The sequence below is a fragment of the Pempheris klunzingeri genome, chromosome 6 (genome assembly GCF_042242105.1).
Source record: "Pempheris klunzingeri isolate RE-2024b chromosome 6, fPemKlu1.hap1, whole genome shotgun sequence".
Classification (NCBI taxonomy): Eukaryota; Metazoa; Chordata; class Actinopteri; order Acropomatiformes; family Pempheridae; genus Pempheris; species Pempheris klunzingeri.
The window spans coordinates 4,825,255-4,851,807 of NC_092017.1; the positions used below are offsets into that span (position 1 = coordinate 4,825,255).

Here is a 26,553-nt window from a genome sequence, read left to right on the forward strand (position 1 = left end):
AGTATCAAAATATAATAAATAATGAACAAGAAATCAAACCATATGAGGTGATTCATGTTTTCACTTTGGCGTTAAAGCTGACAGCTTCTTGTTCTCCGTCCCCCTCCTCTGCTGACGCAAGCTTTCCTCTGAGCTGTGAGGCTTGTCCCTAAAGAGATCTGTCTCAGCTCCCAATGAGAGCGTCTGATGAGACTGTCGGGCTGATGTTACCTCTTGTTTTTGTACATTCGTTTTTCTAAGCAGCAAGGCATTGCACCTCTCCCCAGAGGCCTGGAAATGGTGGTAACATGTGTAGGTTTCACACTGATAACTTTATTCATGACATACTCTATTATTGCCTTACACACTGTTATATACAGTAACTGCTATAAAACATCCAGCACATACAGAGCATTCATTTGTGTCTCTTTTAGTTCTGTTTTGGTCTCCACCAACTCCTAAAGGAAGTATCTGGCTTTTAAGCCCGTAACCAAAACAATCGGCTAAAAGATTCTAAAGGAGCTGAGAGGAACAGCAGAGACCAGTGATTATTTATCTATAGTGTGAGTGAGTGAGTGACCCCTTCCTCACTATATGTAGTCATTTGATCCATTGTTAAATCACAAATATTACGTAGTGCAGCTTTAAGGAAGTGAATGAAATGTGTCTTGCTGTACAGACTGGAGCAAAGTCCTTTACCTTTACAGTACTGATAACAAACAAAACACCAATTAGCCAGCGATAAAGCATTTCTCATCCAATATAAGCACATGTGGGTTTGGGGAAGTTCTGGGGAACTGTTAAATGTATAGATTTTCACAAAAGATGAAATAAGCACATGTGGTTTTCTGACACTTGTAAATGTAAAGCAGTAAATAATGCAGGCTGCAGTTAACCTCAAACAGGCTAAAACATTACCACCTAAACTTGTGCTGAATCTTTAGTAACACTGTACGATAAGGGTACAAACCACATATTAGGTATTACTTCAGTGTGTGATCTGTGCTCTTATTTTAAAGAATCTTCATTTGATGCACGCCAGTTTCTCACACAGGGATAGGCTGAAACAGGAGCTGTCGCTCACTTCAACGCTCAAGAATATATGGTGAGCATTTTTTTTTTTTTTTTTCAATGAGCCACAGAGGCTGACAAACTGTCACCCGTCCTCTTCCTTGTAATTGGTCACATCGCCCCAGAAGCGATCATGGCCAACATGAGCCTCACTTCGCTGCAGTCGGCGGCGCAGCTCAGTGTGCCGCCTCGCTGCGGCCAAGCGCACACGCAGAATCACTAATGTAATGTTTCACAGTGGAAGATGTCCAGGGTTAGCCCGATAGGCGTTGCCTGACACCGTGTGAAGTGTGCGCCCGTTTTCCTCCTCCAGCAGCTTTTGTGAGATGTTCTGCGTTTGTCATGGCAAGAGGTCTGTTTCCATGGGGGCTCTTCAGAAAGCCTCTCTACATCCAGGTAAGCTTCTGGGAAATCCCTCTTCACTCTGCTGTGGAGCCCAATGGGGAACCTGCCCTTCTCTGTGCATGCACATGTCGGATGTTACCGGTAGATCTAATGCAGCTGATTCCAGTTAAATATCTCCTCTTACTTTAATCATTTGACCTTCGTATTGCGCGCTGGTTGGTGGTGTTTTGCAGGTATTACTGTGCAGGGTTTTCAGGCTGAATCAAAAAGTCACTTGATGCTCGACGGCTCGACGGGAATCAACCATCCTCCTGATCCCCGTTGCTGTAGCAACCACGTCCATGATAAATCTAGCAGCTCCGGTCATACGTCTACCAGAGGCTGTTTCTGAGGCTGCAAAAGTTTACCATCACCCTACATTACGCGAGGCATTTCCTGTTTTCAGTAGTTCTCCTGTCACATTGTCTACATGGTGCTTCACCATCATTCACTGGGATCAAACACTGCCAAACGTTCCCATGTCATGCAGAATTATTGTAAAATGATGGAGCTGTGTTTGATGTGACGCTGCCCTGGTCAGCGTTCATCTGGGAGGATGCTGAAGCTCATTATGTAACAGTTTGATGTGAGTGAAATTGGGTGAAGTCCACAGTGGCATTCCACATAAGTAAAATTAAACTATGTGAGGGAAGCCCTTCAAGGACATGTGGAGGTCTCAGGAACCCAAATGCATGATCCAGAGTTAGAGCATTAATAGAAAGTCGACCTGCACTCATACTCTGGCTGACTGAAGCGGTGAAAACGCCTCCCGATGACATCAGACGACTCTGAATGAATATTTTTATAATTGTTTAATTATATTTGGGGGAGAGACATTCAGCCACAGCTATTTGCTTCATTTTGGTGGAACTTGGTCTGTGCTGCGTGCCTCCTGCCCGTGCCCGTGCCCTTGCATGTAGAGACAAAATCTGTCAAGTGCAGCGAATACAGGGAGAAACAGCCAGTCTCAAGGGACAGCCACCAGCATCGCTCAGTTTTCTAGGCCACCTCAGCCTTCCAGTGACAACTTAAGAAGTGTCATTCACTGATCCTTGGAGAGAAGCTATTTCCACTGAAATGCAAAAACTGACAAGTCCTGTAAGTCACAGATGTTGTTCTGTCTTGTTCACATGCCGACTGTTTTTTTTTTTCATCTTTATATTTTATAGATATGTGCAGATATTACAATCAAATGCAAACATGTTTGATTGAGCATCTGTACTTGCTTATTTCATACATACCATGATACTACAAAGATGCCAGTTAGACAGAGTTCAGTTCAAACACAGTCTGAACGCAGCAGTTGTGACAAATGAAAACTTCAGTGAAGCTGATGCTGTGTAGTGACGTCTGTTGAGAGTGATCTTCATTACATTAAGACCTCTGCTCACAGGCCATGTTAACATTGGTAGAGTTTCTCACAGATGTATTCAAGTTTCCTGCATTTTACATTTAAAATAACTTCATGAAACCATGACTGTTTGTACAAAAAGCAGCACCACAAAGATCAAAGATTTTGAATACTAGTAAAACAATTGTCATCATGGGCTATTTCAGAATTTATGGTGATGTCAAGCATATATTCACCATAGGCAGGTGCACAGCACCTTTGACTTTAATTTATAAATGAGGTGCACAAACTGCCACTTGTTGACATTTTGTTGGCCCTTACAACTGATTCTACACCTTACAGACACTGGCATGGGCTCCACATCACAGACAGAAATACAAGAGACAGAGAGAGAGAGACAGAGAGAGAGCACTGTAGCTGCAGCTGTGTGTGAGCTAATAAATTACTTGGGTATGAAAATGAAAGTTAGGTCTGCGTCCTCTTTGACTGATTTCAGTAATGATTTAACAGGCTTTATAAATACAGCCTGTTGTAAACTGAATTAATGTTGCATCTGACAAAAATTTATATTGGAGATAAATCTTCAGCTCCATAAGGATATTTTGCACATTACAGCTCTCGCTGGTAGGTTTAGTTCAGATATAGGAGGGGGTTTCCCCTGACAGGAAACTGCAGTCCTTGGAGGAATAACACACAGCTGCATGCGGAATGTGTGTGTTTGTGCGTGAGCGCTTGATGTTAGATTGTTCGCCTTCCAGCGTCATGACAGCCAGAACAACTGCTGATAAAGTAATGTTCACATGTGTTAATGTCGCAGTATTGAGTCAGCATGAAAATGTGTGCTTTGTATGTGTGTGTGTGTGGGGGTGGTGGGGGTGGTGGGGGGGGGTGCCTGCTGTCTGGACTGTGATGAGTCAGATCTTTGTAGTGTCTGTGCAGACAGTGTGGAACCCTTTTTTCCTGCATAGAGTCTGTGACAAGTGGAGAAGGCTGGACTGCTGGTGGCGTGCAACGCTCTGAGGTGGTCCCTAATGTCAACATTTTGTTCGGATCACTCTTAATGCACAAACTGTATAGCTGAATCTTCTGTCATTCACTCGTTTCTGTTTTCATGTCTTTCTCGGCTCTGCACAGCAGCCCATTAACCGTCATCCTCTGAGGGATAGCTTTATAACCATACATAATGGATGAATGGTGCGCAGGCTGCAAAAACTAAGTGTCAGAACAGTATTGTGCTGCTCTAGATCAGCTTTAATCTCCTCTCTGCCTCAGCAGCTCAACATCAGGTAGCACTTTGTAACCGAACAGTGTGCACTTGATTCTTTTTATGCGATTGCACAGAATGTTCAGGTTTAAAATGGTTTGAATACTCAGGCTCCCTAACAGGGCTGTGAGTGGGTGCAGAGGAGGGAGTTCAACCAGATCAAGACAGACCAATTCTTTCCGCCCACCTCAGCATATGGCCACAGGATCCAGTCAGTCTCTAATTAATAGCTGTCACAGCAGCCACAATCAATATCGCCTCATTAGCCATGTTTGTGTAACTCTCTCCCTTCACAAAGGGTCAATACATAATCCCAGAGATAGAAAGGCATAGGCTGGAGTTGAAACCACAGCCACAAGCTATCGATTAGAAAAAGGCCAACCATACATTTGTTTCCCCGCCGAGTGTTATTTCCATAAGACTTTTGCTGTTGATGCATTTTACCTACGGAAAAATCAATGAGAGGTTCACGCAGAACTTACTTGTGTGGTCAGTGCTGTTAAATCTACTGAGGGTCTGCATGCTCAGATTTGTAAGTAAACCGATGAATAAACAAAGTAGCACAAATACCACGGGTTTAATTGCTCATTATGGCTAACATTTACTTTCTAGACTTGAAAACACGAGGAGGTGTGAGCAGATTGGATGTGACGCCTGTGAAATGATCTGACAATTATTATTTATCCTATTTTTATTGATTCATTTACCTGTTCAGTCACATTTTCTGTGAATCCTGTTTTCTTTACACAGGTTTTGAGGCCACTGTTTTCTACTGCCTGAAACAGTCCCATTTACAGCTGCGCTAATCAATATTTCTATATTAACAACTGATCGAATCACTCTGTGAAATGTGAAAGGAGTTGCTAGTAGTAACGAGCTCACAGAGAATTATCACCTGACTCTGCAGTTCCTTTCGGCTCTACAGACGGTTTAGCGTCTTTCAGCTCATTGTTTCGGTTTTGCAGCTGTCATCAGTGTTGCTTTTGGTAAAAAAAAAGCTCTGACCACACTACCTACACAAAGTTAGTTTGCAGCTGACGACCAAACCGAAGGACTCAGCAGCTAAAGAGCCAGATTCTTAGCTCAGAAAACAGACAAAACAAATGTTGTTCCATATCTGCCGGATTTGTGTAAATTGGTGGCCTGATTGCTGTGTTTGTGGTGCTGCCAGCACATGGCCCAAAACATCTATTAGTGTAGGGTTTTAAAATTAGAATGAACCTTTATATACAATCTTAATGTTATGAAAATAATAAAGAAATTCTCAGAAATGAAGGAGCAAATATGAACTCACTGGTGGCTACCCACTGCCAAAACCAGAGGATGATATAGACTAGCGTGAGATTAAAGGCCACTGTATGGAGAGGAATTTGATTACAGACTGACATATAGAGGCTGTCTGAAAGCTTGACTTCTGATTATCGATTATCTGTGGTGTCAAAAGCAGGAAATGGACAGAAGATCCACTTAGACACAGACACATGTGACAAATACAAATGTAATCTCAGACAATAAGAGAGAACTCTTATTGTCAGAGATTACATTTGTATACATTGTAACAGCAGAGTGATCCCCTCTGCTACGAAGTTGGGTCAAAAAGATCGTAGAAGAAGACGACACGCAGATTGTTACAGAGTGAATAAAGAAGCAGGAGACGTATGCCAATAAGGAAACTGGGGCAGTGAGTGGAAGCAGGGGGGAGTCCATCACTGTCAAGCACGGAGTGCAAAAATCATTAACAGCCGGGAAAGTAGGACTGCTAAAAAGTCTGTTATTTCTCACTAATGTTCTCCAGTTGGAGGAATGCCATTATGGACCTGAGCAGACTGTATCTGTCAGCTGGGGGAATTAGAAAGAAAATCAAAAGACATGGTAATGAGTCTGGAGTCGCTCTAAATGTCCCACTGTTGCCGTGCCAGACCACAAACAGCATTTACTGTTAATTACTGAGCACCTATTTAGGAGCAATTGCATTAATGATGTATTCTGAGATACAGCTCAGTTTGGAGCTAATTTGGATTCCACTTACAGGCCTATTCCCTCGGTCTAGGCCCAATGACTTCATTGCAAACATAGATTACAAATAGACATGTTGACTTTTATTACATTCTAATCTCTAATCTCTCTTTGCACGGTTCACAGACCACATACGGAGACCAGAACATTTCATTAGTGATGATTCAATCCAAGTACACTGGCCAGATAGTCCAAGCATTCTGTCCTTTAGATAAAGCTGCATTTTCATCTAATTTCCTTCGATGGCACGTTTTCATATCATTCAGCAGTTTAGTGATGTGCAAAACTGCCCCCCCCCCCCACTCTCATTTCACTAGACTGAATCAGTTCATTAAAATGATTTGTTCACAGAATTTATTCACTGAATTGTTCAGTGACAAACACCAAATACTCAATTTATAGATCATGACGTTCTAAAAGCTTCCTCATATTTGAGCTGAACGTTAGTTTTTAATGACTTTTAAGTCTTTTTAAGTGACGTACAAGTGGGTGTTAAGCTTCAACTTGCTGGTAGCCTGATTTGTGCAGTTTGAGCCGCTGGCTATAACTCAGGGTTCATGTTCACTGTGGAGAACATTCAGTGAGCGGATCACTGAACATGCACCGTTACCTCACAGTGAAAGGACCACAGACGGTCCTCAGCCATCCGTTTCTTTCATATAGCAGGTTGCACCATGAAAGAGGAAGTGATTCACTTTACTTTCTTCACCATAAAAGATTTGTTCTTTTGAATGAATTGTTCATGAACGACACGGCGCTACGGTAATTTTTGATACTCAACAGAGAATTTACTGCGTTAGTACAGCTACTTCAGAGTAGAGCTGACTGGACTTTCTGCTCTGTCCTGTTCTGATACTTTTCTTATTCAGCTCGGTCTTTAAAGCTGCACCTTACTAATATTTTCATTAACAATGGCTTAAATGAGTGTGTGTCCAGTGAAAGGAGCAGCTCATAGTGCACTTTATGCTTCACTATGAACATTTGCACATTCCCTAGTTCATGAAAAAAGACTTACTAAACACATTCTCTGTATTGTATTTTGTTTCTAGACTTTGCAGAATTTAATTTCTACTTTCTTCATTTTCTTTTACTTTGTTTCTGCTGCAAACTTACTGCATTAAATACATTTGATCAAAAGTGTGTCAGACACAAAATTTGGTGTTTTTCAGTTGGTCATTTGGTTATTTTTCAGTGCCACCAGACTTAATGTTGCCTCTAAGAAGATTCAAGTTAATGCAAAGGTCACTGACTTGCTAGAAGAAAATAAAATGTTCTTGGTAAGCCACGCTGTGTGCTCCCCACATGAAAGAAGGAACTGATACACCGGCCTTAGGCGGCAAACATGACTCTTATCCTCTCATTAATCTCCATTATTGGGTGTGTCATCTGAAAAACCCATCAGGCCTTGGATCACCATGCCATTTTAATGCACTGTTAGATCCACAGATAACATTGCAAATAATTTATTGAGTAAGAATCTGATGTTCCATTTAGAACGGACGTGATACCACCAAACCTTAAAGTGTGAGCGTCTTGAATCTTTTAACGCAGCTTTGATGTCATTTTCAAGCTTATATTCTTTCTAATAAAGTCATAAAAACCTTTGATCTGTTTCCAACAGGCCAGATTTTCCTACCTTCACATGAAGTACCTCTTCTTCTCCTGGCTGGCAGTGTTTGTGGGAAGCTGGATAGTGTATGTGGAGTACTCGTCCTACACAGAGCTGTGTCGTGGTCACGACTGCAAAAATTCAATAGTGAGTATTTTACGTCAACACATCCAGACCTCGACATGCATGTGCTTGTATTCCCCGTTCCCTTTGTGCAGCTAATATGTAAATAATATATATTTTTCAGTGTGACAAATACCGAAAAGGGGTCATTGACGGCTCCGCCTGCAGCAGCCTGTGTGACAAAGACACACTTTACCTGGGGAAGTGTTTCACTGCCAAGCCCAACAGCCAGGTCAGTCTTTTTTAAATCCAACACTCCTCTCCGGCCTGCTTGTGATTAATCCAGATGCACCTCAGGCCTGCCTTGTTTATTTTAGGTGTACTCTGGGAGCTGGGGAGACCTGGAGGGAGTCATTAAGTGCCAGATGGAGGAGGCTCCTCATTATGATTTGGGAAGTGAGATGGAGCCCAGGAAGGAGGTTGTGGCATTCAACAAGCCCACCAAGGGGACCTCTGTGGAAAAGTTCAGAGAGATGATCTTCAACCACCTAAAGGTCAGGAACCACTCATTTAGCACGAAATAAACTAAAATCCAGCAGTCTTGGTTTCTCTTCAAATGTCTTTTCATTCTTTACAGGATAAAGTGGGGGATCAGGCCAACCTTGCAGACCTGGCAACCCAGGTGTTGTCTATAACAGATGCCAATAAGGACGGTCACATCTCACTGCCAGAGGCTCGGTCCACGTGGGCTCTGCTGCAGCTCAATGAATTCCTGTTAGCATTAGTCCTGCAAGACAGAGAGCACACGCCCAAGTTACTGGGCTTCTGTGGAGACCTGTACGTGATGGAGAAGGTGCCACATTCCCCCCTTTATGGAATCAGCCTCCCCTGGATCTTTGAGGTGTGGATTCCTGCTGGTCTCCGGCGCAGCATGGACCAGTGGTTCACCCCCTCCTGGCCGCACAAGGCCAAGATCTCCATCGGACTGCTGGAACTGGTCGAGGACGTTTTCCACGGCGCTTTTGGCAGCTTCCTCATGTGCGATGTGAGCGCGACCCGTTTTGGCTACAACGACCGCCACGACCTCAAGGTGATGGATGCGCGGTACATTGTTCCTGAAGCCCTCTTCCAAGAGGGCATAAGGCAGCAGCGCTGTGATGTGGATGAGGATTGTCTCTACGGGGCAGACTGCCTCACTTCCTGTGACCTCACCAAGCACCGCTGCACACCCGAGGTCACCAGGCCAAACTTAGCCAAGGCCTGTGAGGCACTGAAGGACTACATTCTGAGGGGCGCACCGTCTGATGTGAGGGAGGAGCTCGAGAAGCAGCTGTACGCTTGCGTCGCACTCAAAGGTTCAGCAGAACAGATGGAAATTGAGCACTCGCTGATTCTGAACAATCTCAAGACTTTGCTATGGAAGAAAATCTCTCATACTAAAGACTCCTAATTAACAAGCAAGTATTGCACAGAGGCACAAAGACCGATTCCTGTCCCTTAGTTTTTAAATAAAAGTGTACTGGACTGTCCTTTCACTGTGGAAACAGAATGTGATTTCCCTTGTATTCATCTTTACATGTATAACCGCAGTACTTTATCCTGAAGCACTTGTTAAGGAATGTCTTTCATATAAAATAATCCTGTCAGTGAATTATATTAATATACTTGAGCAAATGGTGCATTTTTTTTGGAAACGATGACAATCCAATAAATCTGACTTCAGTATGTCTGAATGCTTCACCCTTCATACTGCTTTGAGCACCGGTTCCTCTTGAAGTCGCAGCAGAGTGGGTACCATTAATCTTTGTAGTTAAAAGAAACGATCAGTCTCATTCTATGACTAAAAGGTTGTTAATTTTTACTAGCAAACTAGTCCACAAGCCGTGGCGTCATTGAGTGACATTAAACTGAGCTACAAATAAGCTATAAAAAAAAATGTTTTAAAAGTTAAAAATCCCAAATAAAAGCGGGACTAAAGAGGCCTGCTGACACTGACTGACTAAGAAAGGATGCATGACGTTTAGTGCAACAAAGTTCACAAGAGGGTTTGACTCTTTTTCAATAGATTTATTAGAACAAATTTTTTGTTTGGAGCAGACCGACGCCTCAGTCTGAAGCCTCCTGTTCCTGAGCCCGGAGGAAGCTGGCCTTCTTCTGGGCGACGCGGTCTTTCCTCTGGGCCAGAGAGAGCTTGGCACGGTTCCACCTGGGTCACAAAACCAACACAATTAGCATTCGCAGTTTTCTTTAGTTCTTTAAAGAGATGCAGAGCTTCTGTGTAATACTAGTTCAAAAATGATGGGGGGGGGGGGGGGGGGGCAGATTAAAAGACTTTTATACCTTCCAGCTGTTTTAGTAGGCCTAACTTGTGTTCCAAGTATAATATACTTCACACTAACATGTCAAGTCAAAAAAACAAACAAAAACAAACAAGATCAGCGTTTCTCACCTCTTCTTCTTGACTTCTTTGGGAGGCTTCTTTTCATGCACTGGGTTCTCACGGATGGTGGCATGAGCCTTTTTGTACATGCCCTCAATCTGAAAGAAAGGTGACCAGTCAAACTAGTGTCTAAAAATAATTCGTTGCCAATATCTGGGTACTTTTCACTCACCAGCCATGCTAGAGACCATTCAAAAAGCATTACATGTTCAGTTTTTCAAATATTTCTTTTTCTATTCAGTTATGTTCCTCTCACCAGTTTTACCAAGTTCATATCTATACTTTTGTTTTAACAAGCATTCTAAAGACATTTGTATTTTCTACTTAGATGATTCCCAAATGCTGCTCCTTTCCTGTGCCACCAGCCGGCGCAATTAGTGGTTCTGAGCCTGACCAACACTCCATCTGAGTGGAAATTAACTTGGCAAATTTTCTGCCTTTTTTACGTGGTGATTAATAACGAATGGATTAATATGATTGATCAGATTCATAAGTCATCTAGTCCACAACATATTATTCTACGGACATGCCATGCCATGGGTAAGAGGCAGTTAATCCTGTTGAGGGGATGCCCAGAACTGCGTCCCTCTGCACTGAAGATACTACGGCCTGAATGTGCCTAAAGGGAACGTTGAGAAAATTCATTCCGTCCTTCTTGTGATTATGTTCTCCTGCTTTACAGTCATAAAATGAAATGGCTTTTTGTCCAAGTAATTCATTTGTATGAGTGTAAGGCTGGAGAACATGACTGAACTGGTTATGATGTGCAAGATATTCTTTAAAGGCTGTTCAAGAAGCACCATCTATTAGAGCATCAACTGGACCAAATTCAGACAGATCATTTGACGCTTTATTTAGAGAAGAGATGGGTCTGGTGGGTACTAATGGCCATGTGTGAAGTTTGCTACTGATGAGAAAGGTTGAAGCCTGCACAAGTTAAGAGAAAATCTAACAACGAATTTCAAGGTCCTGGTTGCCACTTTGACCAGATTAATCGGAGCAAAAGCCAAGTCAAGTAGGCAATGCAGCTCCTGACCGTATTCTGAACAATACTAGAGTGGAAACAGGCAAGTGAACAATGCATTAAGGGGACTTGCCGAATCAGGGGTGACTCCATTCTTGATGAAGCGGGAGAACTGCTTCTTGTAAGCGTCCTCATCCTCCTCCATCAGGTAACTCATGTACTCCGACACGTTGATGCCCATGATGTGCTTGCGGTGGACCTCCGCGTTGAACTCCTTGCTCTCTGGATCATACCCAGGGAAGCGCTTGGTGCTGTGTGGGGAGGGATCAAAGGGGTGGGCGTTACATGTCAAGCAGGTTCTGTGAAACATTAATACGAACTCTAGAGTCCGCACATTATGTCCAGGCATGATTAATTCAAGGCAGAACGAACAGTGCTGCCTTGTGGCATGTACAATTAATCTTACATAATTTTCAAAACAGCTTCACATTAAACTACACATAGACCCCATTTACATCTGTATCATTACATCTCCAGCGCTTTGCATTCACATCAAGTATTAAGTGTCATCTGTCTTCTGTCCACGCTGACTGGATCTCTAATGGAAAATGGCACAGGCTTGACGTCGGCTTCGAAACAGTCAGCTGCCATTTTCAACTTGCCTTCTCGATTCAAGCAAACTGTACAGACTGCATTGATCTGGCAGACACTATAAACTACAACAACAAAGTGCAGTCCACCTCCACATGTGGCCAGGCAGGTTTGCTACACTGCAAATGCAATGCATGCTGTATCCAAGGGAAGACTGCACTTCAGTCCAGAAACATCTCAGTTAAAGCATGTTTCACCATTTTCTGGCCATTCTATACCATGCATCCTCACTGGATACTCTTTGAATGTCTTCTCAGCAGACCTGAGAGAGTGTTTAAGTGCATCGTCAGATATTCAGGTCATCGTAATCTGCACACATGTACAAAGCTGTTGTGGGGAAACGCGTTAGCTCTGCATTTTTCCTCTGATTAAACTTGTCTCCTAATTGCCACCGCTGAACAAACATGTAGGGGCTGATGAATCCAGAATTTACAGCCCTCATAACATGACACGGCGACGAGCAACTGTGATTATTGGGACGCCCATATTTAGTTGTTTCATGCAAAAATCTGCTTCAGTTGGAAAACGACAAATCAAGGCTCTCCATCAGACAAACGCCTCACACACGTGACAATGACCACAAGGTCTCATTTTCCTCATTACAATTCTATTAATAAATCATGTTTCAGTGCCGACTACAAGCTTATCAATAGATAATCTGCATGAATAAACTTTTTTCACTGGCATTTTGACTTTTCATAGGAAGTTGGAAAATCACACGTGGTATTGACATTAACAATGGTTCTGTTCTGTCCAAGTTTCCTAGATGAAATCCAGCAATGTTATAACTCAGCCTGTGTTTTTCCCCTACGGTGGCAAATTTTAGTAGGAAATAATCTCACAAGAAGATGGCACCATGAATCTACACAATTTAAGATGCGGACATCATCATTTAGACTTGAAATTTTAGGACTTCCTGACACATTTCATTCAAGGTGTCATTTTTAAGACAACAGTCTTCATTCCTACCAAATGAAGCCAACTAATTTTGGAACAAGGCCTCGTTTTTCCCCTCATGTAGCCAAGCAACGCATTTAAAATCAAACCAGACGTGTGACAGTGACAGTGTCTGTGACGGGTTACCTGTGTGGGATGGACAGGCCTCCATCCACAGCACCCTTCAGGACACCAAACACCTTATTGCCTGTGGTGGTTCTAGCCAGCCCAGCATCCAGGTAGCAGGTGAAAGCGCCTGGCTGACCATCAATGCTCTCCACGTTGAACTCGTCGCCCGTCACCTCCACCTGGCCCTCGTACACCTTATCCAGGCCAAACTTGTTCAGCAGCTGCGGACAGAGAATTGCATTTTAACATGACTGGCACCTTTAATTCCTCTTTCACAAGTTTACCTATGAAACCCACGCATTTTCTGAGGCAAATTATTTGATTTCACAATAAGCAGGCTTGGTGAGTCATCTTGAAAAAAGGTACCCTGGGTTACATAAATGGCATTTACTCTGAAGACCTCTGAATGCCTTCATGCTCCGGACACCAAAATGTGCAGCTAATGAGGCGGACGAGACAGCATGCACAACAAAGTTTATACGTACTCTGCGGGCCACCAGCAGACCAGTGCAGTAGGCTGCTGCGTAGTTTGTCAAACCCACGGAGACGCCGTATTTTGGCAGCTCGTGCGAGTAGGCCGCACACACGATCATGTCACCCTCAATCTTGGCATAGGCGATCTGCAACACAATCACAAGTCATCATGAGAGTACAGCACGTTTATACCACCGACTGTTGACAGACAGCAAAAAGCTTGACCAGACATTGATTCTTTTAAGATCGTATTTCTATTACTGACAAACATTAAGTGGTTCAGATTGAAGCATTTCACAATAGAACATCCGATTATTGATATAACCCATATCTAAATGTACTCAGGTTTATTTTGACTGCAGGTTAGTCAGAAAACACGGTTTTGTTTCTTTTCCATCTAGATGGAAGTTGATACCAGAGCACTGTAGTTCACTTAAACAGGAATGTGTTCCCTCAAAAAGGACAGACAGGGTAATCTCAGCGTGTTCTCACCTGGCAGATAATGTCCCTGTTGGAGAAACGGACAATAATCCGGTACTTGGGTGTGTTGTACTTGTTCTTATCTTGCACGACCAGGCGCTTACGAGCAAAGAAGTCAGTCTTTCCCTCTGGAAGGAACACACACTTCAATTAATTACATGTGATACTTAAAATAACCCAAACATCAGGAGGAAGCCGCTGTCGCAGGACGCCTCACCTCTCCTCCTCCTGAATTTGACCTGGTACCTCTTGAAGTAGGCCTTGTTCTTCACCACTTTGACAAAACCCTGCGGGAGGACACACACACATACTGTTAGCATCAGAGGCTACACACCCAAACAAAAGTCAGCTCGACATGATTTCACTGTGGCCACAGATTGTGGTGCCGTCACTGTCATCGGGTAGCAGGCTAACATTAGCATGCTGAGCCAAATGGACGAGGGGAGTTAGCACGGCTGCTAGCCAGGGTTAGAGACAGGCTAACAGGCCGTGTCTGAGCTGGAAACACTGGAAATTAAGGGGACATTAACCCACAAAGTGACAGGTTACACACTAATGACAGTAACACAGCAAAGCAGCATATACGCAACAGGAAGCTGTGGGTTTGTGAAGCTGGCCACTAGGCCACGTTTAGGCAGCTCCGGGTGAGCGTTAGCAGGACTTAATCTATCTTCATCTGAACACCAGCAGCATGTTTTCACACGTCTGACACCGCAGAGCACAGCGTGTATGTCTTAGGTGCGCATGGAGGCACATATTGGGACGGATTACAAACCATTTTGCAGTCTTTTTGTCTCCTTATGAAGGAGCCCGGAGCCAAAGACTGGGGCTTGACTCCGCTGCACTGGAAAAAGGAAGATTCTCGTGCGCATGCTCGGTAAATAGCGCGTGACAGGATGAGCGGTGGGGGCTCCGTGCTGCACGGGATCTAGCAGTCTGCCCCCTGTCGAGCTGGGGCCGCCACCTGCCAGAGGACCTGCAGCAACTCCTCTGACTTTGTTTTAATCACAGGGAAAAATCCACTTCAAGCCATGTTATTGTGTTATTGTGTTATTCTTGTGAGGTTTCAGGCTCCCAATCGCTTCGGTCCATTTCAGTGGCCTTTTAATTCCCCTCATATTGTTTTAAAACGTTTTGTGTTTTATTTACTTTGTAATGTAGAAATAAAAGTGTGTATGGAGCCCTCTTTAACCACACACTCAAACACCAAACTGGTCAGATCTACTTTTATTTCTGCTTTTTGGGTACATTTTGTTCATAGTTCATAAACTCTGCTGTCAGGTTTTATAGTTTTTCTGAGACTATTTTGGATTATAACTGTTTCTGTGCATATTACTGGTTAACAGTGAGCTTAGTTATTCTTTTATAATCCTTAAGGTGACAGATTTGCTGCTCAGATCTCTAATTCCCTCCACTGCTACCCGACACCAAGTTCCTTTGACAAAAAACTAAAATGAAGACACCTTTTAACCTTCCTCTGCGACGCTGTGTGCACATATGACACACAAACATCCTCTGAAATTCCTCCTGCCACTGACTGAAAGCATCTCGGTGACAGACTTTTTAACTTGCACCGAGCAGATTCACGGTTAATGATGCTATCAGAAACACCTGTGCTGTGCTGTGCCATTTATTCAACTTGCCCTGAGATTTTTCAGTCATTTTTATTTGTCAAATCCGTGGCACTGATACAGGCTACAGTGTATCACGTTGCTGTATATTTTCTGAAAAAAACTATTGGAAAACTGTTCTGAGATCACATAACTAGGCAGGAATGTCTGTTATCTGGCTAATCTAGAATGTTCAATACCTGACACTGTCACAAAAATTCATTATTGCCATAAAACAATCCAGTCACTGATATGCAATTCTGCCTATAAATAGTTTTATATGCACAGAGACATTAAAGGGATAGTTACCATGGTATTAATGGTATAGCAAAATCTCACAGTACGCATCGTCATTTTACCCAACCCTAGTTCACTGTTTTCTTCACTTGTTTCCCCCGTCCTTCTTATGTTTCTTGTTTTTTTTCCCAATATCTTTTAACACTCCTACTCCTCCAACTGTCCATCATCCTGCTGTCTTTCCTTCTCTTGCAGCCTCTTCACACACTGACTTCTCATTTCTACCAGTCACACTTTCTTCTGAGAATGCCCACTCTGTTATTGATTCTAAATACATAGAGCTTGATGGCCAGATATCTCTTAGATAATTCCTTCATTTCAAAAGGCAAGTACTAAATTCCTAAACAGAATTGAATGCACTAAGCCTTGGGGGCACAAAGTTTCAGATTAATTCATTTCAGTAAGTTGTTGTTGCACTCTGCCAGTGAGAGCTACAACCAAAATGTTTTTTGCCTTAACTACACAGTAAGCAACTGCAGTTTGAATCTTGCATCTTTAGTTTTAAATCATCTGGGCTGAAATATCATGCTGTGATATACAGAGTTAATCTTCCTTCCTCAGTACACACAGTTCACACACACACATGTAAAAACCCACATTTTCCCACCTACTAGTGGTTTTACTGGTGATGTTTGTGCAGTTCGCTTGAACAAGAACATTTTGGAAAACACAACTGTCAATAGTATTCACCAAGAATTCTTTTTTTCTGAGGATGAATAAAGTACTTTGTCAACAGCAAGGGATTCTGGAAGTCAGTCAGAGTTGGGGGTGCTGAGGAAAACTGAATGCTGTTCATGGTTTTTGCATTAATGTGAAAAGTCAGGATAACATAATAGTTATTAACAACATATCCGCAACAATTTTAAAGCAATTCCAAAGGAGGCAGCAAACATGAACACCAGCATACTGCGACCACACAGTCAGAAACACTGAACGAATACACACAAACCAGAGCTGAAAATAGACTAATATTAATATTGATATTAATACTAATACTAATAAAACACAGTGGGAATTAAAAGATGAGAAACAAAGTCAAGCCTCTTTTCAACCACAAATATCAGTTCACAAAGAATATAAAGGAGAAAGTCATTATAAGTTCAACCAGTTTTATGACCTGACGTTTTTTTTCTTGTTACTCCTGATTTTAGCAGGTGCTGCAGTCCTATTTTCTGTGTCATGTTATTTTAGATATCAGAACATCATTTTTCAGTGCCATGAGGTGGCAGGTCTCAAAACCTGTGCAAAAAAAACTAAACTAGCTGCATACCTGCATATTAATATTGATAAGTGGTGACATATGTTTTTATCATTTTAAGTCATTTGGAGGATTTTATCCCTCAGAACAGAAAATCTACCACCTCTGGGGTTTTGAAATTCCCCTCAAACCGCATAAGATGAACTGAGAAATGGATGGAAATTAATATTGATGCACCTGCCTCGTCATGACTTTGGCCTTTGCCAGGTCACCCAACACACAGCTACTGAAACCCACATCACAGAAATGGTAATATTCCTAAAAAGCTAACTAACACCTTCCAGTATATTCATTTTCATTCCATTTTATACTTTTAGGGCCACTCACTCACTGTGTTTTCCTAGACGTCTGATTCTTTAGGCCTACGTGTGACACGCTGAGATGCGATTACTGTGACAGTGTATCACACTGAGCAGCCCACAGTCTCCATGTGTTGCCAGGTCTAGCCCACAGAGTCAGACACGTCTGTGAGCAGAGGAGTGTCCAACAAATAACAAAAGCCATGCGTCACAGCTCCCATGTAAAACCTGAAAAGTGACTTTTATGACTGTTTGGTATGTGTATCGCGGCAGTCTGCTTAGTCACATTTTCATCAGAGCAGTTTTGCGCTGATGTGGTTACTCCATTGTGGGTTTCTATTGACTGCATTCTAACAGTGAAAGTCAGGTGCGTGAACCCATCATATGTATCTAGTCAGTTTCTATTTCATTTCAATACTAACTCTGCGGGCCACCAGCAGACCAGTGCCATAACTGTATATTTTGTTTCATATTCATTTAGGTTTATGGTTTTATTTTGTGAGGACTAACCACAAAGTGTGACCTGAGTTCATGAATGGATCAAAGGTATTTTTTCCGATTCTACAGTGAAGACAACATACCTTAACTGAAGGAGCTCTGAGACTACAGTGTTTGAATGTCCAGTCTGCTCAAACAGGAGCCTTTTGTTTCTCTGGTCAATGGACATAAGGTAAGTTTCTGAGGATTGGATACTGATTAGATAGGCACTACACACATGGAGCTCTCATAAGTGCCGGGCTGAAACACAACAAGATGGTATGCCGTGGTGTGGGAGAGTGCTGAATGAATGAATTACAGTTAGTAGAAATATGAATCGAACTTACACTACTCACAAAAAGTTAGGGATATTCGACTTTCAGGTGAAATATATGGAAAATGTAAAAAGTGAATGCTACAGTGATATTATATCATGAAAGTAGAGCATTTAAGTGGAAGCATGCACTAGTAATTTCTTCATCTTAAACAATTTATTTGAACAACAGTGGTAGGTATACCACAACAAAACATTTTCAGTGTCTCAATAAATTGGGATGTAGCCAAAGGACGTCCACTCCTCTCCTTTCTGTGACTCTTCCAGTCTCTGTATCACTGTTCCAACCTCCTGATGACACTCTGTGACCCTCTAAGCTCAGTGAACAACTCCGTCTGAGGACTTCCTGTTTGAAGCCTCCAGTGTTGAGGTGCTGCTGATCAACTGTTAGGTGTCGTCTTGGTCTCATGATGTCAGAATGTGAACAGCAGGATGAGGAGGACTGTTTAAATACCAATTCTAACTGAACCAGGAAATGTATCGGTGGATTCATGGATCAAACCTGTTGTGAATGTTGCTGCGAAGCTTCTTGTTAGAGAACAGCAACTTGTGCAAAAAGTACTGAAACACTGAACAGTTGGACATGTGCATTCAAAGGTTTAGAGAAGGTCACATTAAGTTCACCTGGAAAGGTTAGAATGCATTTTAGGTTCATCCTGAAATTTCACCTGAAAGCCGAATATCCCTAACTTTTTGTGAGTAGTGTAAAATAACTCTAAATAGTCCATAACAGAGCTATACATTTTTGATCATGGAAATATTGTTTTCCTTGAGAATGTGATATCCCCATTCTGACATCGGTGACAAGCTGACACTCCTCTCATGGTCCTAATGCACATCACTAGACTTACACAGCTTTCAGAATTCAGTGTACAATGTCTGAATAGGTATGGCTCTTGTAAAAGTATTAAATACCCTCACCCCTATAGAAACACTTTACCATCCAATTGATGTCATCAGTCACCATCCACTCATCTTCTGTTGACCAATCTGTTCAATGAAATGCAAAACCCTACAATAGTGAAAGGTCAGCAGGTTAAAAGGTCACCTTCGTTTTGCTCGTACGACTCGGTCTGTGAGCTGCTGAAGAGCCCATTTGAAGCCATTAGCAGGGTGGTGTAGGTGAGCATTGTTCTGTCAACAGTGGGAGCTCGAGGAGGTGCTGTGGCCGTAACTGAAGTAAATGTCAGTAATGGAGCATGCTGACATGCCCCTTTCGTAATCCTGATCACAAATGCCGAGCAGCCCCCTCCATGGAGGGAAAGTCCTCTTGTTGCAAGGAACGAGCAGCTTTTTCATGTATTTTCAAGTACATGCTTATAAAGATAAAACTGTAAAACCAGATTTTTGATACAGCATGGTTCCCAACTACTTTTTGAAAGGCAAATATTACAGAGCTGTTATGGATGACTTTTTTGACTCACATTAGAGTACATGTGTATAACATAACTAATTGCACTTCTGCTTCAGAAATATGATCTGCTCGACCCTGTCACAAACACTTCCTTTTTGTCTGTCTGCAGTGTTTCCTCTCTCCGAGTGATTGAGAAGTGATACTCACAGGTCTCTGAGGTGCAGTTCCTCATCACCAACACTTGGTGGCAGTGCTGTGTCAGGGTTGAGCTGTTTGCGCATGCTCTGTGGGATGTAAACATTTGCGAGGCCGCCGTCTGCGCTGTGCAGACATCTGTGTACACGTATTATACGGCTGCATGGGCTGGACCGAGGAGTCAATGGGAACCAGCTAACTTAACGGTGGCTAGTGGAAACCTAGCTATGCTAACTTGGTAAATATAGCTAATGTATTCAAACAAAGAGTTCGAAAGCCAGACGTTTTCTTACAAAAGGAGGACATTACTTTCGTGCATGGGAAGCAGACGACGTTTGCTGCGGCCGGTTAAAAACGCTTCAAGGTAAAATATGTCCTTTTTTCGGGCTCTGTCTAATTACTGGGTTGGACACTAACTCATAAGACGACTGCTAATTATCACTGTCTGTCCGAGTGACTCTTGTGACATTACACTCGAGAAACAGACGTGTCGATGCTGAACTTTTGCTTTTAGTTCGTCGAATTAGTAGCTTTTCTCACAGTTTAGCAGTGCTGTCACTTTAACGTGCAGTGTTGGGAAAACTAGTTACTTGGCTTGTCCAGGGCTCCAGCTATCGCCTGGAAAGGAAATATAAATCGGCAATAGTAGATTAGATGTTTTCTGCTCGGTAATGTCGAATAAAGCTGTCGATGTAAGTATGTAACCCCACTCTGGCCTCGATGAGCTCGTCACCGTCAGACCTTCGGGGGAAGAAACCCACTGTGACACTCCTGCTCTCTCATACTGTTGCATTTGATGCTAAATCTCCATTTCAGCTCTCAACACCAGCGAGCCATAAAAGGAATAGAGGCTTCTCCGGTGCCTGATGCATGGGTCCTCCTTGTACTGCCTGTTAAACGAAATGTTGTTGATAGGAGAGAGCACGACATGTAGGCTAAGAGCAGGGTTTCTACACTGCTCTGCAGTGGCTGTTGTTCAGGCCAAGACTATCTTGAACTCAAACTGCGGTGGCAGAAGTGACTTGCAAGTTGCGGCTCCACGAGCAGTGGACGAGCACCGCCACAATAGTTTTACTGCTTTAAAACTACAGACTGCACCACTTGCTTTTGAGCTATTTTAGGTTGGAAGGGAGAAAAGGAAACGCACAATGTAGGCCGATGCTGTGGAAGTCGATAGGCTTTTGGCTGACAAGGAGACTTGATACTGTGTCCCACTGCAGGCTGATCCGGTAAAGTGGAAAAATTGGATATAGGCTATTGATAGTCAGAGGCAGCCCAACACCAATCACAGCTAAATTATACTCAATTAAATGGATTCCATTAATGACTGTAAGGAATAGGACCTTCCATAGATTTACATTGTTGAATCTTTTATTAGCTCAGAAGTGTGGAAGCCCATAGTCTTATAACTAGAGCTAATGGATAGAAGCAGTAGGGGAAATCATTTCACCATTAAATCAAACCTCAGTGGTAAAGTCCCAGCACTTCTAAAGGTATTAAGCTCGTCGTTTGACTTAAATGAGCAGGCTCGGCTACACATCAAATGACGTAATGCTCTAAGTGTAAAATGAGTTTGTCAGTCGCTGAGTTGCATCTGTGAGACCAGAGGTGGTCATGTCAGAGGACACACTCATCGGTACTCGTTGCCATTGGGACCGAAAGCTTCTCGCGTGTCACTGAGGAACACGCAGTGCTTTCAGGAGTTAGAATACATGGCTTGGGACCAAGAGGGGAGCAGATGGGCATGTGCTCGTGCTATGATTTGTACGCGTTCTAAGTTTCAGTGAGAACGGCGGACCAGTCACTAGATAAGAAACGGTGACTTAAAGAACCTGTGGGGACATCTGCCAAACTCAGAGAGTGCAAGTGAAAGAAGGGAGCTTTTCAACTCAGGCCACAAATAGGCATTATAGTAGCCTTTGGAAGACCATATGCCAGTCAATGATGTAGACGCTGGAGATTAGGCTTACACACGCTTTCACAGAATGCCTGGTAGTTTTAGCTTTAGATGGACTGTAGATTTCACTCCCACAGAATAAACTAGCCAAGGCTGAGATTTATGTGTTGATGTTATTTGTTGAAACGTTCAGTCTCCCTCAAGGAGAGGGAGGCTCCCTTTTGCTGTGCAGTCTTTGCAGGCCAAGTGTAAAATATTAGCCTGTGGCTGTCATTATGTGGCTGTATAATGAAGAATAGCCTTCAGCAAGACCATTGAAATGCTGATTGTACACTGGGAAAATGTGAGCTTCCCTCTGTGTGTGAAGTGAAAGGCCTTTCTACCTCAGTGTGAGTGTGTTATTGTAGCTCAGGCCTGTGTTTTAATACCCTCACACAACACACGAATGGCATTTTCCCCCTGAAGATACCCATGCTGTCCCCTGCTGGGCCAGACAAATCAGTTCTTACTCACTGCCTAGAAATGGCATGCGATGAATGATAAGTAAAATGGAAAAAGAGGATTTTTTTTTTTTCCCCATTTGATCACAACTGGAAAAATCTTTGTGACTGAATAGTAGTTGTACATTTGTCCTGGCTCAAGAGTTTGTGACGGTCTCTCTGCCTGGTCCTGTGCAGTATCCGTTGGGCTTAGAATTAGGAGAGAGGAAATGGTTCTTTGTTTTGCTTTTGGTCTTTCTCAGTTCCCCAATCGTCCTGAAGTTGTTTCGCTGAGGCTTTCTTCTTGCCTTGCTGTGGGTTTCATTAGCTATGCGCATTGCGTCTCAGGGCCCCTTTGAGTTCTTTGGCAAACAAAAGCAGAAACCATCTCTGTATCCAGGATTTATAGGGACGCCTTGCTTCAGTTGGCTGGGCTGGCTAGAAGGAATGTCTTCCAAGGCCACCTGGACACTGGCATCTCTGAAAGCACGGCCTTCCCCGGTCCTGACTGACATGATTACATGTTATGTCTGCTCAGATTTTACTCCCTGAATGCTGTCTTCAGGGCGTTCTTAGGCTGCTTAAAAAGCTGCATGAGAGCACAATGGGATTTTTTTTTTTCCCCTAAGTTTTGTCAATCAAGAAGTCGGGTTACAAGGTTCATCTTTAATGAGGTTCATCCTTAATTAGAGCTAACAAGAGCTCACACAAACAAGGCAAGGCTCAGGCCTTACCTCACTTGGGTCCACATGGTGTTTAGTCTGCATGGTCGTCTGTTCTCTCCTCAGTTAGTTCTGCATGCCGTCCCACATCGGGAGTCAGTCTGGGAAGAGACTTCGAAACCTTTTTGGTCTCAGAGGGAGAAGTATAGACAAAATGCTAACCTGGCTCAGTGATGAACAAAAGAATCACATGTGCAGTTTTTCAGAATCAGTTTTTGTTTATGTTCCCACATTAGTAACATTGCTGATTTTTTTTTTAACACAGTTATTACTTTTTGTTCTCCTTTTAAAAGTGTAATACTTGAGTTAATAACTGGATTGATATGGCTGTAATGAAGATGAGATGTCCTGCATTTATTGTGCTGGGGCGGTGAATGTAGTCGTAGTGTGACTCTGTTAATTCTTTGTAATATAATCTAATTGAATGTATTAATGAATTTGCCTTAGTGCTTTTACTTTTCTGCTGTTAAAGTGGAAAAATGTGCTGATCAGCCTCTGAGTCAGTTTGCACTGCACACAAACATTGGCTGTTCTTTTCCTGCGCACGATGAGGACTTGTCTGTTAGTGGTGTGGACCCTGTTATTTTTGTTAATGCCAGTCTGAGCGGGTAAATAGGGTGCTGCCTGCATTTGATTATTGTTGACTCATGATGTGTGTGAGCAGGGTACTGAGTTGTATGAGGGGGGGAATCATGAAGGTCTTTTCTTCTATTGATATCACAGTATCTGCCATGTGGATAAATCCCTCTTTGAATTGTCTGACGATGCGTAAGACAACTGAACTACAAGGTTATGGAAAGTCAGACTCAAAGCCAGAAAGTCAGATTCATTCAATATTTTTTCTTTGTCTTCATTATTTTCTATGTTGTAGATTACTATTGAAGACATCAAAACTATGAAGGAACACAAATGGTATTATGTAGTAAACAAAAAAAGTGCTAAACAAACCAGACGTATGTTTTTTTTTTTTTTTGTATTTTAGATTCTTCAATTCTCCTGCTTTGATGATCACTTTGCTCACTCTTGGCATTCTCTCAATCAGCTTCATGTCACCTGGAATGGTTTTCCAACAGTCATCTCACCCCAAACTATCTCAGTTAAGTTTAGGTCGGGTGATTGTGGAGGTCAGGTCATCTGACGCAGCCTCCATCACTCCCCTTGTTGGTCAGACAGCCCTCACACAGCCTGGAGGTGTGTTTGGGCTCATTGTCCTGTTGGGAAAACAAATGATGGTCCCACTAAGAACAAACCAGATGGGATGGCATGTCTTGAATTTTCAATAAATCACCAGCAGTGTCACCAGAAAAGTTCTCAGTTCACAGTTCTCTTCTCCTTGTTGTTCTCTCTCAGTAGTGGCTTCTTTGGAGCTATTTGACTATGAAGGCCTGATTCACACAGTCTCCTCTGAACAGTCGCTGCTGAGACGTGTCTGCTACTTGAACTCTGTGAAGCATTTATCTGGCTCTAATCTGAGGCGCTGTTAATTTGCGGTGTCTGAGGCTGTTAACTCTAATGAATTTATCCTCTGCAGCAGAGGTAACTCTTGGTCTTCCTTTCCTGGGGGGTCCTCATGAGCACTTGAGGATGCATTCAAAGTTCTTGAAATTTTCCAGACTGACTGACCTACATGTCTTAAAGTAATGATGGACTTCACTACTTTGAAGAATCATATTCTGGTTTGGGGCAGCATGGTGGTGCAGTGGTTAGCTCTGTTTCCTCACAGCAAGAAGGTTACAGGTTCAAATCCACTGGCCAGCAGGTGTGTGGTTTAAGCCTTGAACCTCTCTGTGGGGAGTTTGCATGTTGTACTTCAGCTTCCTCCCATAATCCAAAGACATGCAAGTTAGGTTACTTAGGTTATTTAGGTTACTTAGTGATTCTAAACCGCCAGTCCAGGGTGTGCCCAATGTCAGCTTGGATTGGCTCCAGCCCCCCGGTATTTTTTGTTTACTACATAATTCCATATTTGTTCCTTCATAGCTTCAATATCTTCAATATTCATCTACAATGTAGAAAATAATAAAAATAAAGGAAAACCATTGAATGAGAAGTTGTGTCCATTCGTTTGACTGGTATTGAACTTGGTCATTTCCTACTGAAAATGTTATACATTTTTTTAGGTTTCTTTAACACTGGATAGGTCTTAGTTAAGACTTGCTACAGTGGTCCCCAGACTATTATTACTGATGCACTGATGTAAACTGATGTTGATGCCATTGACCGTTATGTTCATATAAGGTATAATAAAACTGCTCCATGGTGTTTTTTCAGATACACCTGTTGAGATGTTAGCCTGCTTGCTTCTAAACACAATAACATCATATTACTTCATAATGACATTCCAATTAGAGACAGTCAACTTCAATGTTGAATGACAAAGTCCATGTCTATGTTGTGTACTCAGTCACTTAGTGTTTCTATCTGTGTAAAGAAAAAAAAAAAAAAACAGCTTAGCTAAGATGAAATATTTTCATCCTGCACTGTAGCACATTCCTATCACCACACTTTTCCTCCACCTCCTTTGTTCTTCTCTCCTCCCCCTTTATGTCTTTGGCCCTCCTGACCTGATACTCGGAGATGAATCATCATTTTATAGAGTAAGATGCATGAAACGATCTGTTGGCAGCATCCAGACTTCCTGCTAGGGTGAAACTGAAGGCTAATTGTTACTTTTTCTCAGGTGTGAGGAACTAAGGATGGTTTTTTTGCTGAGTAGAAGGGCCCACTTCCTGTTGTGCACTGATTTCAGCAGGACACTTAAAGTCCTATCTTTTGTGAAGCACTTTGACCCTTCTTGACAGTGTGATCAGCATATGACTGCAGGGCAGTGCGTCATTAAATCGGTCGAAGGTTCAGAAGAGTGGATACTTTAAGGGAAGAACATGTTAGTGATATTTACATTTTATAGATTCTTCTTCTTGCAGTGCTCTCTTAATGATTTCCTCGTGGAGCATGTTAGCAACTGAAAGCCAAGGATTTTGGATTATTTGGAACAATAGGTAGGAAAGCATCTAAGATTCCCTGCCTTCAGTTTGTTTTAGGCTGTTAGTAGTTGTGTGGGGTTGTTTCTGAAATAGCCTTATTTAGAAACAGAAATCTCAGCTCTGTCTTTTTGTACATTGATTATTGCTGAGCACTGATCCACGTTGACTTGTGCTTCCATGCTGTCGTCAGCCATGAAATGTAAAACTAGTAACATTGTAGCAGATTGTGCTGATTGATTGTAGTGCACAGTGGTGTTGTGGCCTGTTGTTCACAAAAAGCTCTTCCTCAGTAAAACTGAAATAATACATGTGACTGAAAGGACTGGACTGTGCATTGGTAAATGTATTGATCATAGTAGGATGTAAGATCTACACAGAGCATCATCATCGTTTTTTAGTTGAATGAACTGACAGAATAAAATGATTTTTTAATTGTTATTCAATCCCTACTCAAGTCATTTAAAGTATTGATTGTGCTATCAGAAACAGAATTTATTTGCCAGTGGTGAGTTGGAAATCTAAGCAGCTGTATTGATCCAGGCGATGGTGTAGTTCAAACAAAACTGTAACGTATCACTAAATGGTGCTGCACAACGGTGTCATATAATTTTGTTCAGTAGCTGCAAGATAAGGATGATGGAACTTTTTCTTTCATAGTTGGGGCAGGAACTACATCCTAAAATAAAGGTTTAATTCATTGTAAACTGCATAATCCTGACAGAACTGACAGAGAGGGAAGTTAAGATGCTGTTTAATGCGTGTTTATACTCTGCCCTGTGAAGTTTTATACCTGAGATGTTATTACTGGATTAAGAGGTATTCTCCATCCTCTACAG

At 42.4% G+C, this 26,553-nt stretch overlaps 2 protein-coding genes across 2 annotated transcripts; one reads left to right on the forward strand and one right to left on the reverse strand.

Moving 5' to 3' along the window:
* The first annotated feature begins 1,316 nt into the window (after positions 1–1,316).
* dipk1ab (divergent protein kinase domain 1Ab) lies at positions 1,317–9,407 on the forward strand. Its single transcript, XM_070832932.1, has 5 exons — positions 1,317–1,446; positions 7,687–7,821; positions 7,922–8,029; positions 8,115–8,291; positions 8,375–9,407. Exons 1-5 carry the CDS (start codon positions 1,393–1,395, stop codon positions 9,185–9,187), a joined length of 1,287 nt encoding a protein of 428 aa, XP_070689033.1. The 5' UTR covers positions 1,317–1,392; the 3' UTR covers positions 9,188–9,407.
* Positions 9,408–9,789: 382 nt separating this feature from the next.
* On the reverse strand, positions 9,790–14,670 carry LOC139203243 (large ribosomal subunit protein uL18). The gene is made up of 8 exons (XM_070832935.1): positions 14,587–14,670; positions 14,029–14,098; positions 13,824–13,939; positions 13,343–13,477; positions 12,876–13,078; positions 11,275–11,452; positions 10,187–10,275; positions 9,790–9,943 (listed from the first exon to the last, which is right to left on the reverse strand). Exons 1-8 carry the CDS (start codon positions 14,587–14,589, stop codon positions 9,844–9,846), a joined length of 894 nt encoding a protein of 297 aa, XP_070689036.1. The 5' UTR covers positions 14,590–14,670; the 3' UTR covers positions 9,790–9,843.
* Between the last annotated feature and the right edge of the window lie 11,883 nt (positions 14,671–26,553).